General features: G+C 38.2%; 4 protein-coding genes across 12 annotated transcripts in view; 2 read left to right on the top strand and 2 right to left on the bottom strand.

The window, feature by feature from the left end:
- The first annotated feature begins 1,653 nt into the window (after nt 1–1,653).
- LOC138137898 (cilia- and flagella-associated protein 57-like) lies at nt 1,654–6,060 on the top strand. The gene is made up of 8 exons (XM_069057489.1): nt 1,654–1,961; nt 2,008–2,281; nt 2,328–2,593; nt 2,770–3,934; nt 3,987–4,304; nt 4,354–4,638; nt 4,687–5,754; nt 5,807–6,060. The coding sequence occupies exons 1-8, from the start codon at nt 1,753–1,755 to the stop codon at nt 5,945–5,947; spliced, it is 3,726 nt and encodes a 1,241-aa protein (XP_068913590.1). The 5' UTR covers nt 1,654–1,752; the 3' UTR covers nt 5,948–6,060.
- A 6,736-nt stretch (nt 6,061–12,796) lies between these two features.
- On the bottom strand, nt 12,797–17,626 carry LOC138137699 (platelet-activating factor acetylhydrolase-like). Its single transcript, XM_069057211.1, has 7 exons — nt 17,486–17,626; nt 17,272–17,428; nt 15,136–15,236; nt 14,974–15,085; nt 14,412–14,925; nt 13,333–13,503; nt 12,797–13,280 (listed from the first exon to the last, which is right to left on the bottom strand). The coding sequence occupies exons 2-7, from the start codon at nt 17,315–17,317 to the stop codon at nt 13,052–13,054; spliced, it is 1,173 nt and encodes a 390-aa protein (XP_068913312.1). The 5' UTR covers nt 17,318–17,428; nt 17,486–17,626; the 3' UTR covers nt 12,797–13,051.
- LOC138137700 (deoxynucleoside kinase-like) lies at nt 16,918–18,589 on the top strand. The gene is made up of 5 exons (XM_069057213.1): nt 16,918–17,283; nt 17,577–17,739; nt 17,792–18,098; nt 18,141–18,365; nt 18,424–18,589. Exons 1-5 carry the CDS (start codon nt 17,216–17,218, stop codon nt 18,450–18,452), a joined length of 792 nt encoding a protein of 263 aa, XP_068913314.1. The 5' UTR covers nt 16,918–17,215; the 3' UTR covers nt 18,453–18,589.
- The window catches only part of dimm (dimmed), a 54,397-nt gene continuing 52,203 nt past the window's right edge, over nt 18,482–20,675 (bottom strand). For all 9 annotated transcript variants that reach the window (XM_069057214.1, XM_069057216.1, XM_069057222.1 and 6 more), the window contains 2 exons: nt 19,634–19,770; nt 18,482–19,583 (listed from right to left, as the gene is read on the bottom strand). In XM_069057214.1, coding sequence (XP_068913315.1) covers nt 19,448–19,583; nt 19,634–19,770 — 273 coding nt within the window. In that variant the 3' untranslated portion in view covers nt 18,482–19,447. The remainder of the gene's footprint in view (nt 19,584–19,633; nt 19,771–20,675) is intronic.

Raw genomic sequence — 20,675 nt, 5'->3', positions numbered from 1 at the left:
TTATGTATGAATAAAAATCAACGGTACAAAGATTATAAAGAAAGAACTTGAACTGTCAACTATCAACAGAAACATACTTAATTAGTTCATACTATTATTTAACAAATATCACATCCTGTTTATTTCGATAAAAAATAATCTCCTTGCTGATGTCCATGCTATATTAAGTTTGCCATTTTAGGTCCACGATGCTTCCTATTTTTTTGTATTGCTCAATATCCGGTGAGGATCTTAACTGTCACTTTGGTTCATTTAACTTTATCCACCGCAGCTCAAAATAAATCACTTAATAACATTCCGAATCATTGGCTACGACTCTTGAGCCGTAAAAAAAGCATTAACCGGTAATTACTATACTCGAAACCTCCATTTCTGCATTTGATTACTTAAACTTTACTTAAATTTATTTAAATGTTCATCTTATCTATAGTAAAAATTATGTAAGTACTTAAGAAGTCCCGCGGCAAAAATGCGAACTAATCAATGTTTCTATGGTAATGAACAAAAATTGTGAAACTAGATTCAAAACAATAAATCTACGTCTATGACGTTCTCTTTCATTTGAACAGATTTTTTTTGTTTTATTGTGTTTAATAATTTGCATTATTTAATATGTTTTAAATAATATCTAAATCTCGTTATTTCAATTTTGTAAACATTACTGTTATTTGATGTCCAAAAAAAACAGCCACACAATTTACTATAAAATTAAAATTTTAGTTTTGAGTGTATAGTTGGTTGCAAAAAAAAACGGGAACTGTCAGAATAAAATTGACTCATTTTTACAATTTGTTCATAGTATGAAACCTTCTTACGAGAGATAAGTTTATGGTCAAAATTCAATGACATTTTTAAAAATTATTTGACAGGTATTGTCAAGTAGACAATTAATTGACAAATGAACTAAACCAAATTTACATTAGGAAAATATCCTTTTCCCGTTTTTTTGCAACCAACTGTACTTACAGAAATATTAGCGCTACTGTCAAATTTTTAAAATTTTATAATACCTAAAACCTAAATGATTTTTTTTTCTTCCTGTTCGTATAATATTCCATAAATCTTCAAAAAACAGTTACTTTGTGGGAATTTGACCCCACTTAAGCGCCAAAATTCACACATGTGGCTTTTATTCGCTCTCACAGCTGGCCAGTAGAAAAATATTCTTTATTATACACTTATCGCTATCATCTTTAAACATGAGATAAATTAATATTTTATTACTTTTACCAAAACCAGTTTGGAGAGGATTTTTTAACTAAACTTTAACACCGAATAAATAAAACTACTGAAACTTGATAAATCCGATTATTAATTAATATTTATTGAGTATTTAATACGCATTTCTGAAGATAATTCGTTGATAAAAATATTCCAAGAAATTTTCTTCCAAGTTCTAACACCTGCATTTTCTAGCAACGTGATTTACACACATTTGCCGCCTCTTCTGAATGTGTAAATTTGACATTTGACAGCTCACACTTGCTATTTTGCAATTTTTCTTTGTTCACCATTTCTTAAAGCGTAATTTACGGTGTTTTGGGGTAGTTACGGCAGCACAAGAGTCTTTATCAAGACTACCTCACGTAGAGATCTAATCATAATTTGTGATTTCTTTTAAATAGTATAGTTGCACTATGTATTGTAGGTGGCAAATTTCCACAAATTTAAATATTATAACTTCATCTGATCAACATCTCTGTCACACCCCCATCCCCATAGCAACCAATCAACAATTTATTATCCGTCGAAATGACGAGCTTGCCGGTCTTGCAGCCCCGTCTTATTTTGGGGTTGCGGACGGACGTGAAGGGCAACGCTCAATACATCACAGACGAGGACATCATCTACCCCGTGGGGGCAGTTCTGACCATTCACAACCTCAACCAGAAGCGCCAGAAGTACATCAAACTAGCTGACAAGGGCAGGAACGTGACCGAAGTCGTCGTCAGCCCCAACAAGTAAGTCCCCCACGAAATCCCCAAACACCTCACCTACCCCTTACAGGAAACTCGTAGCGGTGGTCGAGGCCGGAGAAAAACCCTTCATAACTCTCTGGTGTCCACTAACCTACAAAAAGAAGCGCCAGATCAACCTACCGACAGATAAAGAAATCTACGCCGATAAATTCACAGCAGTAGCGTTCACTTTTGACTCGAAATATATTCTCTGCGTGACTGGAGAGCCCGACTGGATGCTGTACGCCTTCAAGTGCGACAAGGGAAAGCTCGAGAGCACCGCAAGAGCTAATAATATTGGCAACACTGGATACGTGAGACAAGTGAGTGGGGAGATTGTTGTTTCTTGCAGTCACAAGAGAGTTGTAGATCGCGTGCAATCCCAACGATGCCAATCTGATTGCTCTGATTGGCGATGGTCTCATTAGAATCTTGGCGTGTACTGACTTTTCTTGGAGACAGTATGGATACAGCAAGGGAGACCAATGGAACTTCACTTCAGCCACTTGGTTGAGTCAAGACCGGCTGCTGGTGGGGACAGTTGATGGAAGACTTTTGGTCATCGAAAGTGGAGAGTTGAAGTTTGTGTTCTTTGCTGGTGATCTGGCAGTGATGGACCTCAAAGCAAAAGAAGAGTAAGTCATTTTCTGTGTTGCAACTACTTTTGCTACTGTTGCTTTGGTACTTGTTAAGTATTGTCTTTCTTTTGCTTACACCCAGGAGTCGCAAACCTAAGTGAGTACTTCTTGGTTTTAGAAGGGTGTTGGACTTAAGGTTCCAAGTTTTCTCATTTGTTTTTTTTTTTGTGTAGGTTGCAACAAACTTCCCAGACTAGCTTGAAGGTTCTAAGCGACACCGAGATCGACCCAACCCAAGACCACAGCATCCGCTCCTTGAGGACCTTCCCTCGAGGCTTCACCTTCGGCTACTTGACCGGAACAGTCCACCTGTACGAGATGGAAACCCCTCACAAGTTCATCAAACGAAACATCTTCAGAATCCCGGACCACACCATCGTACGCGAGTACGAGACCCCAAATGAAGACCTCGTGACCACCGTGAACTGCATCAGCATCAACCCCTCCCAAGGCAAGCTGATGGTGACGTGCAAGGAGAGTCAGATCTACACGGCGACCTTGTGGATGCAAGACTCTTCCGCCACCGCAGCCGTCGAGAGCATGTTCACGGAGTACGGCGCCGCCCTCCACAACGGACCCATCGGCAGCATGGCCGTCTGCAACTGGAAACCCATTTTGCTCACCGCCGGCAAGAACGACCGCACTCTCAAGATCTGGAACTACGAAACGGAAGAGCTGGACCTGGCTCAGAAGTTTCAAGACGACCTCTACGGAGTAGCTCTCCACCCTAGCGGACTGTACGCGATCGTGGGCTTCTCGGACAAGCTCCGCTTCCTCACCATCATGATCGACGAGTTTGAAACGACGCGCGAGTTCAACATCAGAGTGTGCAAACAGTGCGTCTTCAGCAGGATGGGGTACTTGTTCGCGGCGGCCAACGGAAACGTGATCCAGGTCTACTCTAGTGTCTCTTTCGAGATGATGTACAATTTGAAAGGTCACAACGGAAACATCAATGGAATCTCTTGGACCAGCGACGACAGGAAGATGGCGTCTTGCGGGAGCGAAGGCGCTGTTTACGAGTGGGTCGTTGTGGAATCGAAGAGACTGTCAGAGACCATCATGAAACAATGCGACTTCAGAGGAGTCAATATCACCAGTGATGGCAAATCGATATTTGTGGTGGCCAACGATGGACACATCCGGGAGTTGATGAACTCGAATGTCCACAGAGACGTTCTGGTCACTCCTGCTGGACTGGACTCGATGGTACTGTCGAGAGTAGACCAGATGCTCTTCGTTTCAGGAAACTCTGGTACCATCTACAATATCAAGTTGCCCCTCTTGGAGAAGGCAGAGTACTACGAGTACAACGTCCACGCTGGGACTGTCACACACGTGAGTTACGCCACAATCGGTCTTTTGCAAATATTTATTCGTTGAACAACAGATGCTGGTGTCTTACGATGACAAGTACCTCTTTACGGGGTCGCGCGAAGGCACCATTTGCTTTTGGAAGCTGTTGAATACTGAAGGCAAAGCGGTAAAGATGGATAAGGATTTTTTACCGTCAAAGGACATACTGATCTCGAGGCAGATTCTGGAAGAGAGAATAGCGCAAACGAAGAATCTTCAGATGAGGTTGCACGAGTTGGAGGCGGAGTATGCCTATCAACTTCGGCAAAATGACGTGGTCAATGCTTTGAGAATGAAAGAAATCCATGCGGATTACTGCCAGGCTATTGAGGAGCTGAAAGAAAAAAATGAGGCAAGTTTAGAGATTCTTGTGAGTTTCTTTCTGATGAAGTAGGTTTTAGCAACTGGAAGTGGACCACGTGCAAGAGATTCACAATATCAATCTGGACATCAAGCAGATGAAGCTCGACCACGAGGAGTTTGTGAGGGAGCTGGAAGCCAACTACAACGAAAAACTGATATTTGAGTATGAAAAGTATCTGCGATTGGAAGAAAAGATGGAGAAGATGCGACGCAACTACGAGAAAGAACTTGATGACTTGGGAGAAGCTAAGAAAGATTCAGAAGAGAAAATAACGAATGAATTTCTCGAGAAACTAGAGGAGAAGCAGATGCAGTACGACGAGGTGAGATGATATTTTGAAACTCGAGAAATTTCTAATTGAGTTTTGCAGTTGTTGGAGCAAACAGCTCAGAAAACTAAAGCCCACGAGATGATTAAGCAGCAGATCGAAGAAGACGCCGATCGAGAAATCTACGAGTTGAGAGCGACTCACGCTAAGGAGTTGCTCGAAGAACAAGACATGAATGTGAAGATTAGGGGAGAAACGGCCATCGTGAAGAAGAAGCTCATATCTTCTCAGAAAGAGATAGACGAGTTGAAGAGTAAATTGTATACTTTGGATAACGACCATACCAAGCTGAAGAAATCTATAATCAATTTGGAGAAAGACATTGCTGATTTGAAGAAAGAAATCTCGGAGAGAGATGCGACGATTCAGGACAAGGAAAAGCGAATTTTCGATTTGAAACGGAAGAACCAAGAGTTGGAAAAGTTCAAGTTTATCCTCGACTTCAAGATCAAAGAGTTGAAATCGCAGATCGAGCCAAGAGAGCACATGATCCAGGAGCAAACCGAACAAATCAACGCGATGGTCAAAGAACTGGAAAACTTGCAACGGGTGATCTTAAGTTTGGATTTGCAATTGCACGAGTTGAGAGGCAAGCTGTACGCTTCAGACAACGAGGTGAAGAAGCAGATTTCCAAGAACTCCGCTATGAACAGAGCCCTGAAGAAGATAAAGACTGACATCTACTTGGCGAGCGGTCAAGTGCAGAACGTCCCACTTCTCATCAGAACCGTCAAAGAGATGTACCACAAGTTCAACATCGACGAAGACTTCGAACTGAGTCAAGCCGAAGATACGGAAGTGAAGAGTGAGTTCTTGAGGCAACGCGAGTTCTTGGAGAGGACGGTGGCGAGCTTGCAAATGCAAGTGAACAAGAGCACCTCGACGCTGAGTTCCGATAAAGTGAAGTTGACCGAAGAGAACGCCATTCTCTTGGTGGAGACCAACATGTTGCGAAAAGAACTGAAAGATGAGCAGAAGAGGAAGGATAAATTGCAGTCGATTCTGGGAGTGAACCAGAAGTATTTGCCGCCTAAAGTTGCGATGGAGAAGGTGCAAAACGCCACGGCAACGAGAGAAGAAATTCGAGGCGAATACAAAAAGACGATCGATGTAAACAGAACGTGGTTGGTTTGGTGAAGGATTGAGGTTGGTTTGGTTTTAGGATAATGAGAAGAGCATTCAAGCTTTGAGGGAAGAAAATGACAGACTCCTCAATAAGATACTGGTTGAGGCCAGTAACAATGAATTGCTCATGGGTGTTGAGGCGTCGATCCCTGAAGAAACAAACAAAAGCGACCTCTAACTATTTTGACATTTCGTTTTGTTTATTTATACACAGTTTTGTCATGCCTTGCTAGACAAATTTTTATTTTATTTTATACAAGACTTTTATTCTATTAAAGAAATGTATACAGCTCTATGTATTTTTTCAAAACAGCATAAAATAATTATTGTGTCGGTAGGTCTTGGGCGAAGGCCGAGCGAGGGGAACAGAGCGTTGGGGGAGGGTGATCGCCGTTTACATTTTTAATGGGTTAGAGATTTTGTTGCAACGTTAGTTTTTTAATCATAACTTGATTAATATTTCCTCAAAATTATAATAATAAACACCATCGTAATCAGAGAATATCGGTCTTTAGTTCTTAAAGAGTACATTTTTTCGATTTGAGGCTTAGTTTTCGAGCAATGGAGTGAGAAACGTAAAAACACGGCAAAATTAACGAATTTTTGGCGAGCGTCGAACAGAGATACAGGCATTTGAATTTTATTCTTCCCATAAGACGCAATACTTTTTTGAAAATTGTTTATTTTTTTACAACCAAACGGCTACAGAAAATATTACAAAGTCTCCACCAAAAAAAAGATTTCAACATCGGCTATCCGATAAGCTAAGTAACTCGAAAATTTTGAGTAACGCCCTTTTGCACAGGACAATTTTTGAACTTTTTTTTTTGGAAGTTCACCTATACATGACCAATCGATTTAGCAAGGTGTCAGCTTTTTGCCATTCACTGTCCACACGATGAAATTTTTGACCCTTCGAGTTCTGTATTTTTGTCATTTCGTTTCGCGACGAGAACTTTATAATTCGTATCATGCGGCTTGGCAATCATGGAGCTGACTATCTGACAACAGTGCGTTAAAATGTAGCACGAGAGCCCAGCTCAACTCACCAAAAACAATAGCTATTTATGTAACCAGTTAGGAAATGCGTTATTTTGTGTAACGAGTGGAATATTTGCGGGACGAGCGCAGCGAGATCCCGTAAAATCACACGAGTTACACAAAATTGCATTTCCTAACGTGTTACATACAAGATTTTTTCTAATTTTGACAAAAAAAAGTTTCTTCGAACGTTAAATGAAGTAATGAATTTCATTAATAATAAATTATTTTGGAAAACTACTTTAAATTTATCAATAAACAATACTAAATTAAAATCCGAGCCTATTCAAATTAAACGGGGAATTTATCAAGGAGATTCTTTAAGTCCTTTACGGTTTTGTCTAGCCATCAATCCTTTGACAAATCTATTAAATAGCACTGGATATGGTTTCAATATTAGAGTTAATAATACCACACTATCCAAATTAAATCACCTTCTTTATATGGATGACATAAAACTTTATGCATCTAAAAAGAATCACATTTTATCTTTACTAACAATAACTGAAAATTTCTCAAATGATATTGGCATGAGTTTTGGTATTGATAAGTGTAAAACGCAATCAATATGTCGTGGTCATTACGAAAATTTAGAATATATAACTAAAGAAGGAGAAATCATTAAAAATTTAAATAAAGGGGATTTTATAAATATTTAGGTATTAATCAATCAAATCATATTCAACATTCAATTATAAAAGAAAATTTAGAAAAACAATTTTATTTAAGAATTAAATCTATTTTAAAATCAAAATTAAACGGTAATAATTTAATTAAAGCAGTTAATACATATGCTGTTCCATTGTTGACCTATTCTTTTGGTGTTATAAAATGGTCCAAAACTAATTTACAGAATATAAATATTCAAACTAGAGTTGTCTTTACAAAATTTTGTAAACATCACCCCAAATCTGCTATTGAAAGATTTAATTTACCACGCGAAAATGGTGGTAGGGGTTTTTCAAATCTAGAAATTCTACAATACAATCAAATTGCTTCACTAAAAAATTATTTTCTCAATAGAGCTCGTGATAACACTTTTTTTAATGCTTTGGTTTCAGCGGATAAAGGTTACACACCTTTAAATTTAAGTGATAATGTAATTTCAGATATTGTTGAGCCAAATATACCTGACACTATAGCAAATATAAAACAATAGTTATTTATGTGACAAGCTTAGTAAATTAATCTTTACGGGCGCGCTGGCACTTGTTGGACGAGCGACGTAAGGAGCGAGTCCCATAAGCCAGTAGGCCCAGTAAAGATTAATTGCTAAGCGAGTTGCATACAAACTTTTATTTCCACCTTCAACCTCTAAATTTCGTTTTTTAATTGTTATTTGTATTTATAAAAATTTTGTAATGAAAGGCGGTGGGGCAATTATACCTGCGTCGTCATGGTGTTGAGATAAACAACAAAAATACTGTCAGAAATTTTCCGAAAAGTGTTTTGAAAAGGAAAATATACGCGGAATTGCCAACGCTGCAAGTGCCGTTCTATTACCGCTCCGATCCAAAGAGCGGTATGAGAAACAATATGCAATATTTTGCGAATGGCGCAAGGCTAAAGAGGCGAATGGGGTGAACGAAGACTTAATTCTAGCATATCTTTATGAAAATGTAAGTTAGTTGATTATTTTTGCTAACTCGCCTCCTTATTATTTATTTGTTTTTAGTCTGAGAAATACAAACCCTCTTCACTTTGGGCGTTTTACTTGATGCTAAAGAAGACATTCATCTCTTACGAGAACGTTAATATAGCAGATTTTTCTAAAGTTTCGTCTTTTTTAAAAACAAAATCTTTGGGATACGTGCCAAAGAAGTCAGCCGATTTGAACAGAGCAGAAGTAGAAACGTTTTTAAAAGAGGCTCCAAACGAAGAATTTTTGTTGGTGAAGGTAAGATATTGTATCGCTTTGTCCATTATTTTAATTTTAAAATTGAAATATTGCAGGCTGTAACAATTTTCGGTATATGTGGAGGTTGCCGACGTCAGGAACTGTGCGATGTAAAGGTGCAACATGTTGAAGATGAAGGAGCTGTCATAGTAGTTAGAATTCCTGATACAAAAACACACGTCAGTAGAGCATTTACCATTCTTTTTGATGGAAATGGTTTCAATCCCATCGATCTAGTTCGTCAATATATGAAATTGCGGCCAAGCCATACTAAAATTGATCGTTTTTTTTGTCTTATAGAAACAAAAAGTGCACTGTTCAGCCAGTAGGTATAAAGACAATTGGAAAATTTCCATCTATTATAGCGAAATATTTGGGTTTAGAGAATGCAGCATCATATACGGGTCATTGTTATCGGCGTACGTCGGCTACGTTATTGGCTAATGCCGGCGCTGACGTTTTAACTTTAAAACGGCATGGATCTTGGAAATCCTCAACAGTTGCCGAAAATTATGTAGCCGAATCAATGTGCAATAAAATTAAAATTGCTAAAATGATTCAATGTGGCGATGGGATTGAAACTAATAGTAATACATTAGTAACAAAGAAAACGAAACACCTGTTGTATCTGTTTCCAACAAAAATATTAGTTTGGAAATTGAAAGCAACAACCAAAAAATGATTGCTGGAAATTTACATATGACGTTCGAAAAAAAATCTAAATGCGTTATTAATGTATATAATTCTAAAAATTGATAGTTAAATTTGTTTGTGTTTCTAATAAACTTAAAAAAAAAACATTTAATTAGTTTTGATTATTTATTTTTTGATGAGCCTTGTAATAACTATTACAGGTCTCTTCTAGGTGCCTGTTAAATATTACAGGGCTCTGCCTGTAATTACCCATCACAGACAATTAAACTATAGTAAGGCTAGGGCCACACTACAGACTAAATAATCGGCCGATAAATTAGTCCTATTGGGTAGCTTCCGCGCCCACCAGGTAAACTAAACTGTTTTCGATCAATCTGTCGGCCGACTACAATCGCTTTAGTGTGCGCACTCACATAAGTCCTCATACTTATTAAGCAACCAACTAAACTGTCGGCCGATGAAAAGTCTGTAGTGTGGCCCTAGCCTAAGACTGTCAAGTGGGATTACATTTTCGGGGACGCGCTCAAGTGGCGCTGCCCGAGCGTTTAGTTAGGCCAAACTAATGTATAACAAGTTGCATATCTGACTAGTTTCTGTATACCTAGTTGCCTATTTTTTTTTCAATTTGATTTAAATTGATACTTATTTAAAAAAATAAAAACTACTAATTAAGCATTAAACATTTTAATACAAATTCTAACATATACAACAAATTGGTAGTTCATTAAACGAGTTTGTGTGTAAATTGGGATTTTTTGGGCATGAGTGGGCTAGTTTAAAAGGCGAGTGAAACTGAATTGAAGGGTAGAATTAGTTCAATATGTAATTTGATTTTGCGTTAACTTTTAAAATTTCTGGAGATAATTTTAGAATCGTGCAAAAGATTTTTTAATTTTAAAATTATTTTTCGCTGACATCGGTCCATATAATAAATGTTTCTACCTTTTGAAGTAAGACTACTAACTTTCTTGCATTCAAGTACTTGCAACACACTAGAAGATTTTGTTGGGTGGCTATTTTGGGCCTTGGGCATAACAAGAAGGATTAGATTCTCTACAGTGGGATTTTCAGTAATCGTAGATTTTTCAATTTGTTCAGCTGATCTAACATTGTTTATGGAAGTTTGTTTGTCTTCATGAAGAAAAATCGACGGCAGAACGTATTTATGGAGTTTTGCTTTTTGAGTATAGAAATTGTTGCTAAAATGTTTCTCGCAAATAAAAGCATTATCTGTTTTGAAGGGTGGTGCAACATTTACCTAAAGCTTCTATCTATCGTTTCCTTTGTTCTTCTAATTTTTGAAATTTAAAATGTTTACTTTTTATCGCCGATCTTGTTTACAAAGCATTTATGTTTAATTTTTCCCATATCCAAATAAATAAAATAAAAATTGCGATCTGAAAAACCATATTTCGTACTTTTTCAAAAAGAAAAAGATAACTTACCAAATAAAAAGATAACGAAAAATTATCTCAAGATACTGGTTTGGAGTAACTTATTTTGTAGAACAATTTATAAAATTTATTGACTAAACCTTGACAGAAATTAGAAAATTCAAAATTACTGATGAGTGATGACTGATGACATTATTAATTAATATTCAAATCAACCTTCTTTTTAAACGGAACTTCCCGATCGAATTAACGAGTAAATTCGGTAATTTAGTTTGGCCTAACGCTAGAGCAGCGCTAGTGTTGTCAGTGTCTCCCATGTTTTATACAGGTTTTGAAAGTCTTAATTCTGTTGATGGTCTGTGGTTACCACCACGATATACATAAGAACTGGTACGCCCACTTCCCTATACTTCTCTAATAAATAAGCGTGTCAAAAAAGCACCCCAGGTGTGAGCTTCAAAAGTTACTACTAGATGGCGCTGTATGTACGAGGGACCCAAGGTTGGTAGAACTGACTAATTTGTATAATAGGTTGCCTCGTTTCCATTTAAAGCAATAGTCTGAATTTTTTCCCCCCGCAAAAGTTACTCGTGACGTCACAGTGTACCAAACTTTTACTACAGAGTCTGTCGATCATGCATTAGGTGTTCCTTCGCTAGAATAAATCCCAAAAAGCCACCCAAAAAACTCCACGGAGCTTATAAACCTTAGGTTCTATTCGAACACCCAAAATTTCTGGGTTGATTTTACGTCACGAGTTACTTTCCCCCCCGCCCCGCAATTTTCAACGAGGCAACCTATTATACAAATTAGTCAGTTCTACCAACCTTGCGAGGGACCAAGGTTGGTAGAACTGACTAATTTGTATAATAGGTTGCCTCGTTGCCATTTAAAGCAATAGTCTGAATTTTTTCCCCCCGCAAAAGTTACTCGTGACGTCACAGTGTACTAAACTTTTACAACAGAGTCTGTCGATCATGCATTAGGTGTTCCATCGCTAGAATAAAGCCCAAAAAGCCTCCCAATAAACCCCACGGAGCTTATAAACCTTGGGTTCTATTCGAACACCCAAAATTTCTGGGTTGATTTTACGTCACGAGTTACTTTCCCCCCCGCCCCGCAATTTTCAACGAGGCAACCTATTATACAAATTAGTCAGTTCTACCAACCTTGCGAGGGACTGTCATTTATGAGTTTTGAATAAGGATATATCCATATTTATAGATTTTATATTGCCACAAAGCACACACTTTTTCATTTTTAGCAAAAATCAAAATTGTCTAATATTTGAAACTTTAAAATTTAACGTACAAAGTTCAATAGTGGCAGTCCCCGAAACAGACACTGCCATCTAGCGAATTTTTATGAACTATTTTGCGGGCTCCAGCTGGTCCCAAATTTGGCTCTCAAAATGGCGGTGAGTGGGTATACCAGTCTTCTTTCTATCATGGTTACCACAAATACCTATAAAGTGTCATTTACTTAGAAGGTGGTAATAAAATGTTTTTTCCGGGTGCAAATTAGATAGAAGGTAGTGGTCGTTGGTTTTTTCGAAAAAAAATTTCTTCGCGAAATTGCGGTGAGTTATTGTTTAGAGTGAGTTGAATTCAAGCATAAGGAAAGTTCCGGCCATAGACCCCATTTGTTGGTGTGGGAGCCAAAAATAGGCAAAAATATGAGTTTTTTGGTTTTTTGTGAATTTCTCTTAAACGAAAAAAGCGAGGTAATTTTTTTGATTCAAGAGAAGCGCATTGAACAGAGGAATCCAGCGGTGTATAATTCATTGTCATATTATGTTTAATAAGGGAGCTACGGCTGTTTAAATGTTTTTTCCGGGTGCAAATTAGATAGAAGGTAGAGCTTCATGGTTTTTTTTCGAAAAATTTCTTGTCGCCGATTCGAACCAAATTGCGGTGAGTTATTGTATAGGGTCAATTGAATTCAGGTATAGTAAAAGTTCCGGCCATTGAACCCATTTTTTGCCGTGTGAGGCAAAAATAACATTTTACTTTTTCTAGCATTCATGTACAAACTAAATATCCGACTATTTTAAGTAGTTTATAATACATAATGTACATACATAACATATGTGTTTTTTTACTACATAATTAATAAATACACATGAAAATAAACTTACTTCATCTAAATGTAACCGGTTAAAATACATACATAATATGTTAGACGTATAATCAACATGAGAAATTTTATTTTCCTTTTTAGTGAACCTCGGATATAGTGAACCAGTTTTTACGCATATTTCAAGTTCACTATATCCGGACTCCACTTATCAATAAAACTACGCCCACGGTTTGGTGAGTCCCACCTCCAGGTTGACCCTTTGCTCCTCGAGATACTGTTTACAATCTGCAACGTCGCAAGGGCTGCCAACATAATTCTCCAAAAACTCGAGAATGAGAGAGTTGTTAATTTTGAGACCCACTGAAGGTTCCAACTTCTTCATAAACCAGTTCAACCAGTACCCCACTAAGAGAACAGTGTCCGTTTGGCTCTCGTGAGTGGTATGCCTGCAATGAAAAGTTGTACCAACTGCCAACTTAAGGTAAACAATGTTCCTACAAAATGGTGTACATGGATCTGTGACTACCAGTCAAAAATTGCGACATGGCTTGGGTGTTGGATGCAATGTGGAATGTTTGGGTGTTGATGAAGATCATCGGTTGCTCTAGCTTCTCGTCTAGTTTGTCATTTTTGATAGGATACATCCAGGGATCGAGTAAAACACCTTGTCTGCAACAGTTCTCTTTAGTTTCCACATTGGATCAAGTCAAGATATCGCAAAAGAACGGTATGTCAACTTATACCTGCAACTACGTGATTTAAAAACGAACGCCAGATGTGACATTTCGGGGACTGTCACTGAACTGTCAAATGTCAAGTGAAACAATGAGAAAGCTAAGAAAAATGTTATTTTTTAATAAAAATTGATACAATGGGTTAAGTTAATAAATAAGTTTTGCAAGCTTGTGATGGCAGTTCGTTTTTTGGCCTCTTTTTGGCAAGAAAAACACATCCTTGTGATTACAAACGAGAAACGACATGATTGCTTTCGTCAATGCTTTTTCATGTTCTACGAGAGTGAATTTTTTGTTGCTGGATTTTGAATAAAATTTCAAGTAATGTGTTCCTTTTTTTTCAAATTTTCATTTTACTTTCAAATGTAGCGTAAGAGTTTGTTACAAAAATGTCGGGTGCCAGATATAGCGCCGTATTACGATACCCTTATTAAATTACGATCGTGACGAATTCATCTCTTTATTCTGGCAGGTTATAATTGCATAATGCATAAATCTAGGTATATCGTTTTATGTTTACTTTAATCACGACTTTAGTTAACGGCACTTTAATAACGGTGTCGTGACACGGCCCAAAATCTTTTGATCCATAATGTAGTTCCACACGCTTTACTCCACTCTGGGAGCTTTTCTAAGTTCTGCAAAGGTAGAAAAAAATTGCATTTTTGAAAATTAAATGCAAGAACCCCAACACCAACGAAGTTGTCAGAATGCTGTCAGCTTGACAGTCCCTCCCTACTATGGCGACATCTGGCGACCTGGCACCGGTTTTGAACGGCAAAATGGCGTCGAGTTGATATATCATTCTTTTGAGATATCTTGAATCAAGTGCTGGCATTTTACTTGAGTTCTGGTCTCTGTGAGAGAGTTAGGAGTGCGGTGGCGCCCCCAAACGAGTGTCCCGCCATTGTAAAACTGTCCAAATCTAGCTTCCCCACAAAATCTTCCAGTCTGAAGTCAATCTGGCGCTTCGTGGGTACATCACTGATTACGTTATGAGGTACCGTTCCGTTATTAAGTTGAACGAGAAACTCCACAGCCTTGCCACACTCTTTCGCCCTATAGTCCACCTGTCTCTTCCTCTGCTTGTGGTGTTTCTCCCCCAAAGCAAACGGTTCGTATTCTACTTCCGTCCTAACCCTATTCTGGGCGTCCTTTTTCGACTTGTAGTAGTACGAATAGCACGCAGACCCATCCCTGTGTTCCAGCGCCACCACTAAAAACCCCCTGGACGCTAGCTCGCAACAAGTGTTGCTGTACAACGACCTGTGACCCCCTAACCCGTGCGACAACACAATACATTTCAATTTTTTGTCCACCTTTGCTCTACCTCCATAAATTACTGGAATGACACCAGCTACGAATTCGACATTAGTTGTGGTCTACGGACCAATGGAGCACTTACAAGACCACCAAAAGGCCAATCGGATCACAAAGGTGAAGCTCATCAGTACTTTCGCGATACCGATGATGTAATTGTCGTCGGGGATCCAGGACAACCACCGATTCGAGTTGTTCTAGGAATGGATTTGGTTAGTTCTCTGTTTGTGAAAGTGTGCAGGATTACCGAATCGGTTTTGTTGTTGTTGGTGGGGTAGTAGAGACGCACGAAGATGCCGTCTTGGCTGTAGTCCAGCATCACGTCCATGCAGCCGGGGGCGGAGGGCCCTGTAGAAGCATAAATCGAATTTGTCTAAAATGTGCAGAAGTGGTTCTCGATAAAGGAAAAGTGATGGAAATACATTCAAAATACTGCTTGACCTTTACATGCAAATTGGGAATTTAACAATATCGAACAATGGACGTCCTCTGAAAGATATTTAAAAACATGAGTGTTGCGAATGACACAACTAGACTATGATGCAACTTGTTTGAGTATGACTTTTTTTTAAATCACTAATTTCGAGAAAAAGAAAAGATGTAATTGGTGTTTATAATGATCGATGGCACTGTTATCACTGTCCTTCTACGCACAGCGAACCTTTGATATCTCTCTGTTATAAGAAACAAAGAATAAATGTTTCATGAGAATTTTTTATAACTTCTGGAGGCCTTGATCGATAAAACAATTCAAACACGGACGATTTTTGTTAGATACAGAAATGGCAATAGACAGCCTGTTGGAATAAATACATTTGGGAAGATGCCAGAGCATATTGCTTCGTTTTTTAAAGCATCATGCAACAAATTTAAATTTTTTCTTCGTTTCTGGATAATAATCATTGCTGTGGTCATTGATCTCACCAAGCGAAATTCATAGGCATTTTGCGTGGGACTAGCTTTGCCCAAAATTTTGACACTAGTAGAACACTTGCGCCTTTGACAGAGCTTCTTCCTCAACTTGTTGCGAAAGTCTAAAAGAATTTCAACGAGTCTCTAACACTTTCAACGTGAAGAAATCTAATAATAATGAGTTGCCCAACAAAGTGTGAACTGGTTGTTCTATCATCGTTGTAAAAGAAAAGTAATTGCACCTGTAACGACTATACGCAGGGCTTCTAGACAGTCCATTATATTTTCGAAGAAAGTAATTTCCTCATAAGGTGCAACATTTAGCGTTAAATTTGAACTATGTACGAAAATTTAGGATAGAGTTGACATTTCTTTGACAGTTTAGAGTCGTGCAATTTTGAAACTTGTCACGTCAATGTGTAATGTTATAAAAAAAAAACAAATGCACGCCTATGAAATGTCATACAAATGTCAACTCCACCCTACCCACACAGCTGCCACATATATTTTCGTACATAGTTGCCATATTTACTAAAACTCCCGAAATTTTTGACATTTCGAGTTTCTCAAAATGATATAATTAATGATAATCTTTTGAAATTTGGGTCGGTAATAGGATGATTAGGTCCTATGTACAGCCAGTTAAAATATTAGGTGGTTAGTACTTATGAAATAGTAAACTAAAAAATTTACATATAAAAATGCAAATGACAGCAAATGTCACGGGAGTTTTCTGAATAGCTAGTATCCACAATCATTTTGAATCACCCAATACATAGTATTAGAATAAAATTCCTGTTTTAAAATGGTGCAGCCCACGTTAAAAGAAGAAATCAAAATTGAAAGAAAAGACCGATACCTACCTACATTATTTTTACTTCTTGTTATTGATATAACTTGATAAACATGTCCACACGTTACTAAACATGCCTGGGCTTACGAAATGTATAACATGTTATTTATTTATACATTTGTTCATTGTGTTGGACCTACATTTTGCTCAGCTTTCACTTTCTTGGCATTATTTCAATTAGCAATTAGTTTGAAAAATGAAATGCGGGTAATTTGAAAAACAAATTAATTTTCTAAGGTAAAAATTAAAAAGCAATGAGATATTCCCCTATCGATTAGAAGAAAACGTAAATTACTGTAAAAATGTACTACAAAATAATGAAACAAAAAATTCCACGGCAGTGAAGTTAGCTGTCGAATTGTGATTGGTCATGATGACGTCAAAGATCAGTGATACCGATGCCGAAATAAAGTTTTTCAGATCCCACTTGGTACAGGAGATGTAGATAAAAAATTGCGACAGTAAAAAGTGCGTCCAGGACATTACAATTAACAATTAATCCATCTTTAAATTTATTAAATTCAAACGCTGTTTACTTTGTGTCACTTGTCAAATTGACGTGATGCTAACCAGATTAATCTCGTGTGGAAGATGTGTTTGTAATGGAACAACACTCACCCGTGGCCTCAGGTAGGTGATTAGTCCTGCCACCAAACCACCACATTATCTGTCGACTACCTGCCAGTACCAGTTGGCAAAAAAGTTAGGTTATGACGCTGCCGATGTTTGTAATGTTTTGACAAGTCCTTCAAACAGCACCGTTTGTTGCACTTTCCTTCAATTCTAAACAGTTAGCATGACCCAAATCTTCACCAGCGTCTGACATACTCACTTCACAACTCCGAGATATCTCGGCGGTCAAAGTCGATAGCGAGTCCGCGATAACGCATTCGCGCTAATTCTGACCTTCATCCCGGTCGCAGCTCCAAATCTTCCAAGAGATCTCACCAGAGGAGAGGCCCCGCTCGGATGGAGACCCCGTGTGCCAAGCGCCCTTTCCGCGTGTCGGTCGAGGGCAACATCGGCGCCGGCAAATCAACCCTCATCGAATACTTCAACAGCTTCTCAGGCATAGAAACTTACAGGGTAAATTAAAGGTAGGCGAGGGCCCCCACACATTTATTAATTGCCGTCACAGGAACCCATCGAGTGGTGGCGCAACGTCAACGGCAACAACTTGCTCGAACTCATGTACTCAAATATACACCAGTGGCTCAAAGTCTTCCAAACTTATGTCCAACTGACCAGACTCAAAGTACAAACGTCCAAACCCACAAGACCCGACACGACTGTGCAGATATTTGAGAGGTCAGTTCAGAATAACAGGTTTTGCTTTGTGGAGTTGGCACACAAAAGTGGCTTTTTGAGTGACCCAGATTATGCGGTGCTGGACCAGTGGTACCAATGGATACACAACAACATTAACATTAGTCTAGATCTGATTGGTGAGTGGTGGTGAGTCAGGATTGAGTTTTATTATGTTTTAGTATATTTAAGGAGCTCCCCTGAAGTCGTGTACGAGAGGATCAAGGCCAGGGGGCGCCCCGAGGAGAAAGGAATCTCGTTGGATTACCTGAAGGACTTGCATCAGAGCCATGAGGAGTGGCTCATCAGGAGCAGCACCAATACGATTCCTGTCTTAGTGATGGACGCGAATCAGACTCTGGAGGAGGTCCATGAGCAGTTGAGGGACAAGCAGGATCTCATTTTGGGTACGACTCGGCGATTTGCACTTTATCTAGTAGGTGTTGATATGTCAAATTTTGACAGGTTGCAAACAAAGAGAAGCTAGGAATTGACGTTTGAATTTGGGATGGAAATAGAGAGATTGCAAGGTTCCTGACGGTTTTATTTGATAGTTTATACATATTTGATGTATTTTCCATGATCTGTAATATTTTTACAAGAATACACTTAATACATGTCATAAAATATATATTATATTTATGTAACTAAAACTTGTGCAAGTTTTCTACAATATCACATTTGCATTTGGAACTTCATGCTTCAAATCGCTTCCATTCAGACCGCACAAACTGTCCACTTTGAGAGAAAGTCGGTTCTAATCTATGGATGACAGTCGATGGACAGTTTGCGCATGTTCAGAACAATTCATTCTTGAGCATAGCTTTAGAGTATTTGAGGGTCCAACCTCGTTTAGGTAACTTTGTTCGTGTCAGTTCGAGTCTCGTACGGAAGTGTTTGCAACTTCCACGTCAAAGGTGGCGGTTTGAAAGTCTCGAACAAATACGATGACACAGTCCGTTTATCTTACATATCTAGGTACATACTTTATATATAAGTCAAGGTAGTTATGTCATTTTATATAAAATAATTTAACACATCCTTTATGTTTGTTTAAAAATAAATGTCTTTTATGTAGCGCATTTTCCTTACGTACTAGAACGTCTGTATATAGAAATTTATGTTATATGTTATATACACTATCTATACATCTATCATCCACGGACACAACACGGAAGCACATAAAATCACATTTGCTTTATCAAGAAAAACAACCACCCATAGGCCTATGCTATACAGATATGCACGTTCAAAGTCGATCAAGTTGACGCAGGGGGCGCCACGCGCGAGTCCACCCCGAATTGACGCTGAAGACCGCGAAACGCACGTTTTGGCCGGAATTTCAGTCGATTCGATTTTTGTTGGGGCGACTCGACGTTCGCATCCGCCGCGCTCAACTCTGGCATCGGTCACTTGAGTGCTGTTGCAATTTTATGCCTTAAAACTAAGTCGCTTAAGTGAAATGCATGGCGGCGGCGTGGACGTGGGTTCAGCGAGAATTCACCATCGCATTTTCTTGGTGGTTTTCGAGGTTTTGCTGGAACATGGAGTTGTTGTTCTGTTCTCTGGTGTTGTCTTCGGTTGTTTCTAATTCTACGGTGCTGTCGTCTTCTACGTCTTGGAATCTGGAATCAGGGGTCAGTGGTGGCGTAACAGGGATCGAACGGGTGCTTACGTGTAGTGTTTTTCTTCGCCTCGCATCTCGCATATAACGTTCGTTAATGCCATTATGTAGTTTTTGGCTAAGGTTAGTGTTTCGATTTTGGACAGTTTTCGTTCCATTTTTATGTGCGGAATGACTTCTCTCAGTTGCTGGAAAATACAACGCAAGAATTAGCTTTTAAATTATTAAAATGTTCTAGTATATGTATTTACAACTCTTCCGGATTTCAGAAAAAAAAAAACAAGTATTTGTATGGTTGATTTCATATAAATGTTCATCAAGTGAGCTGTGGATGTGTAAAAGCACCTTTAGTTTAGTTACATTACAAAAGTCACATAATGACAGATCCGTTATGGGTTATATCCAATAAATATTTACGTGGTAAAATTACAAAGACAAAAACAAATAAGACTTACTTTAATTTTATCAGTAAAAAACGTAACACTGCCTTTGAAATCAGCAATGCTAAAATGGACCAAAAAACTAACAAACAAGGTTTGCGCAGGGCAAGCAACAAGTGTTAAGTTACTTTAATACCAACAGAAAATATAAAAGTAATAAAAGTCAAAGCGACTTTTGTGCAAAAATAGTTACAATTTTTTGGTCATTAAAAATAGGTTAATAGGTAAGTAATTGGTAATTACTATTCCGGACACGGAATCTTGGCCAACATTTTTTAGACATTTCTAAAAAAAATGATGTAAACCAATCATTAGTGCCATTAATAAATGACAATTACCTATTAAAAATCACTTTGAAGTTTTTCTTGTGACATCAAAAAAGAAGGGAAATGGCATTATCGAGTCAAAAGTTGGGTTATATTCAATAAAGACTAATTCACACATATTTGTCAATTAAATGTCAGTTGTGGCCAAGATTCCGTGTCCGGAATACATACTATAAAAAAGTGCAAAGAAGAGCGTAATTTTTCTTTTGTGTAATAGGTATGATGTCATCTCCTTTTTTTTTGTCGCCGAACTTTGTAAATCTTGTAATTCATTGAAAGCATACAAGTAAACTCCATTTCAATTGAATTTGTATAAAGGTGGCTGTG

This window comes from Tenebrio molitor, chromosome 9 (genome assembly GCF_963966145.1).
Source record: "Tenebrio molitor chromosome 9, icTenMoli1.1, whole genome shotgun sequence".
Lineage (NCBI taxonomy): Eukaryota > Metazoa > Arthropoda > Insecta > Coleoptera > Tenebrionidae > Tenebrio > Tenebrio molitor.
The sequence above is the reverse complement of the archived record's forward strand: the minus strand, read 5'-3'. Positions and strand labels throughout refer to the sequence as shown.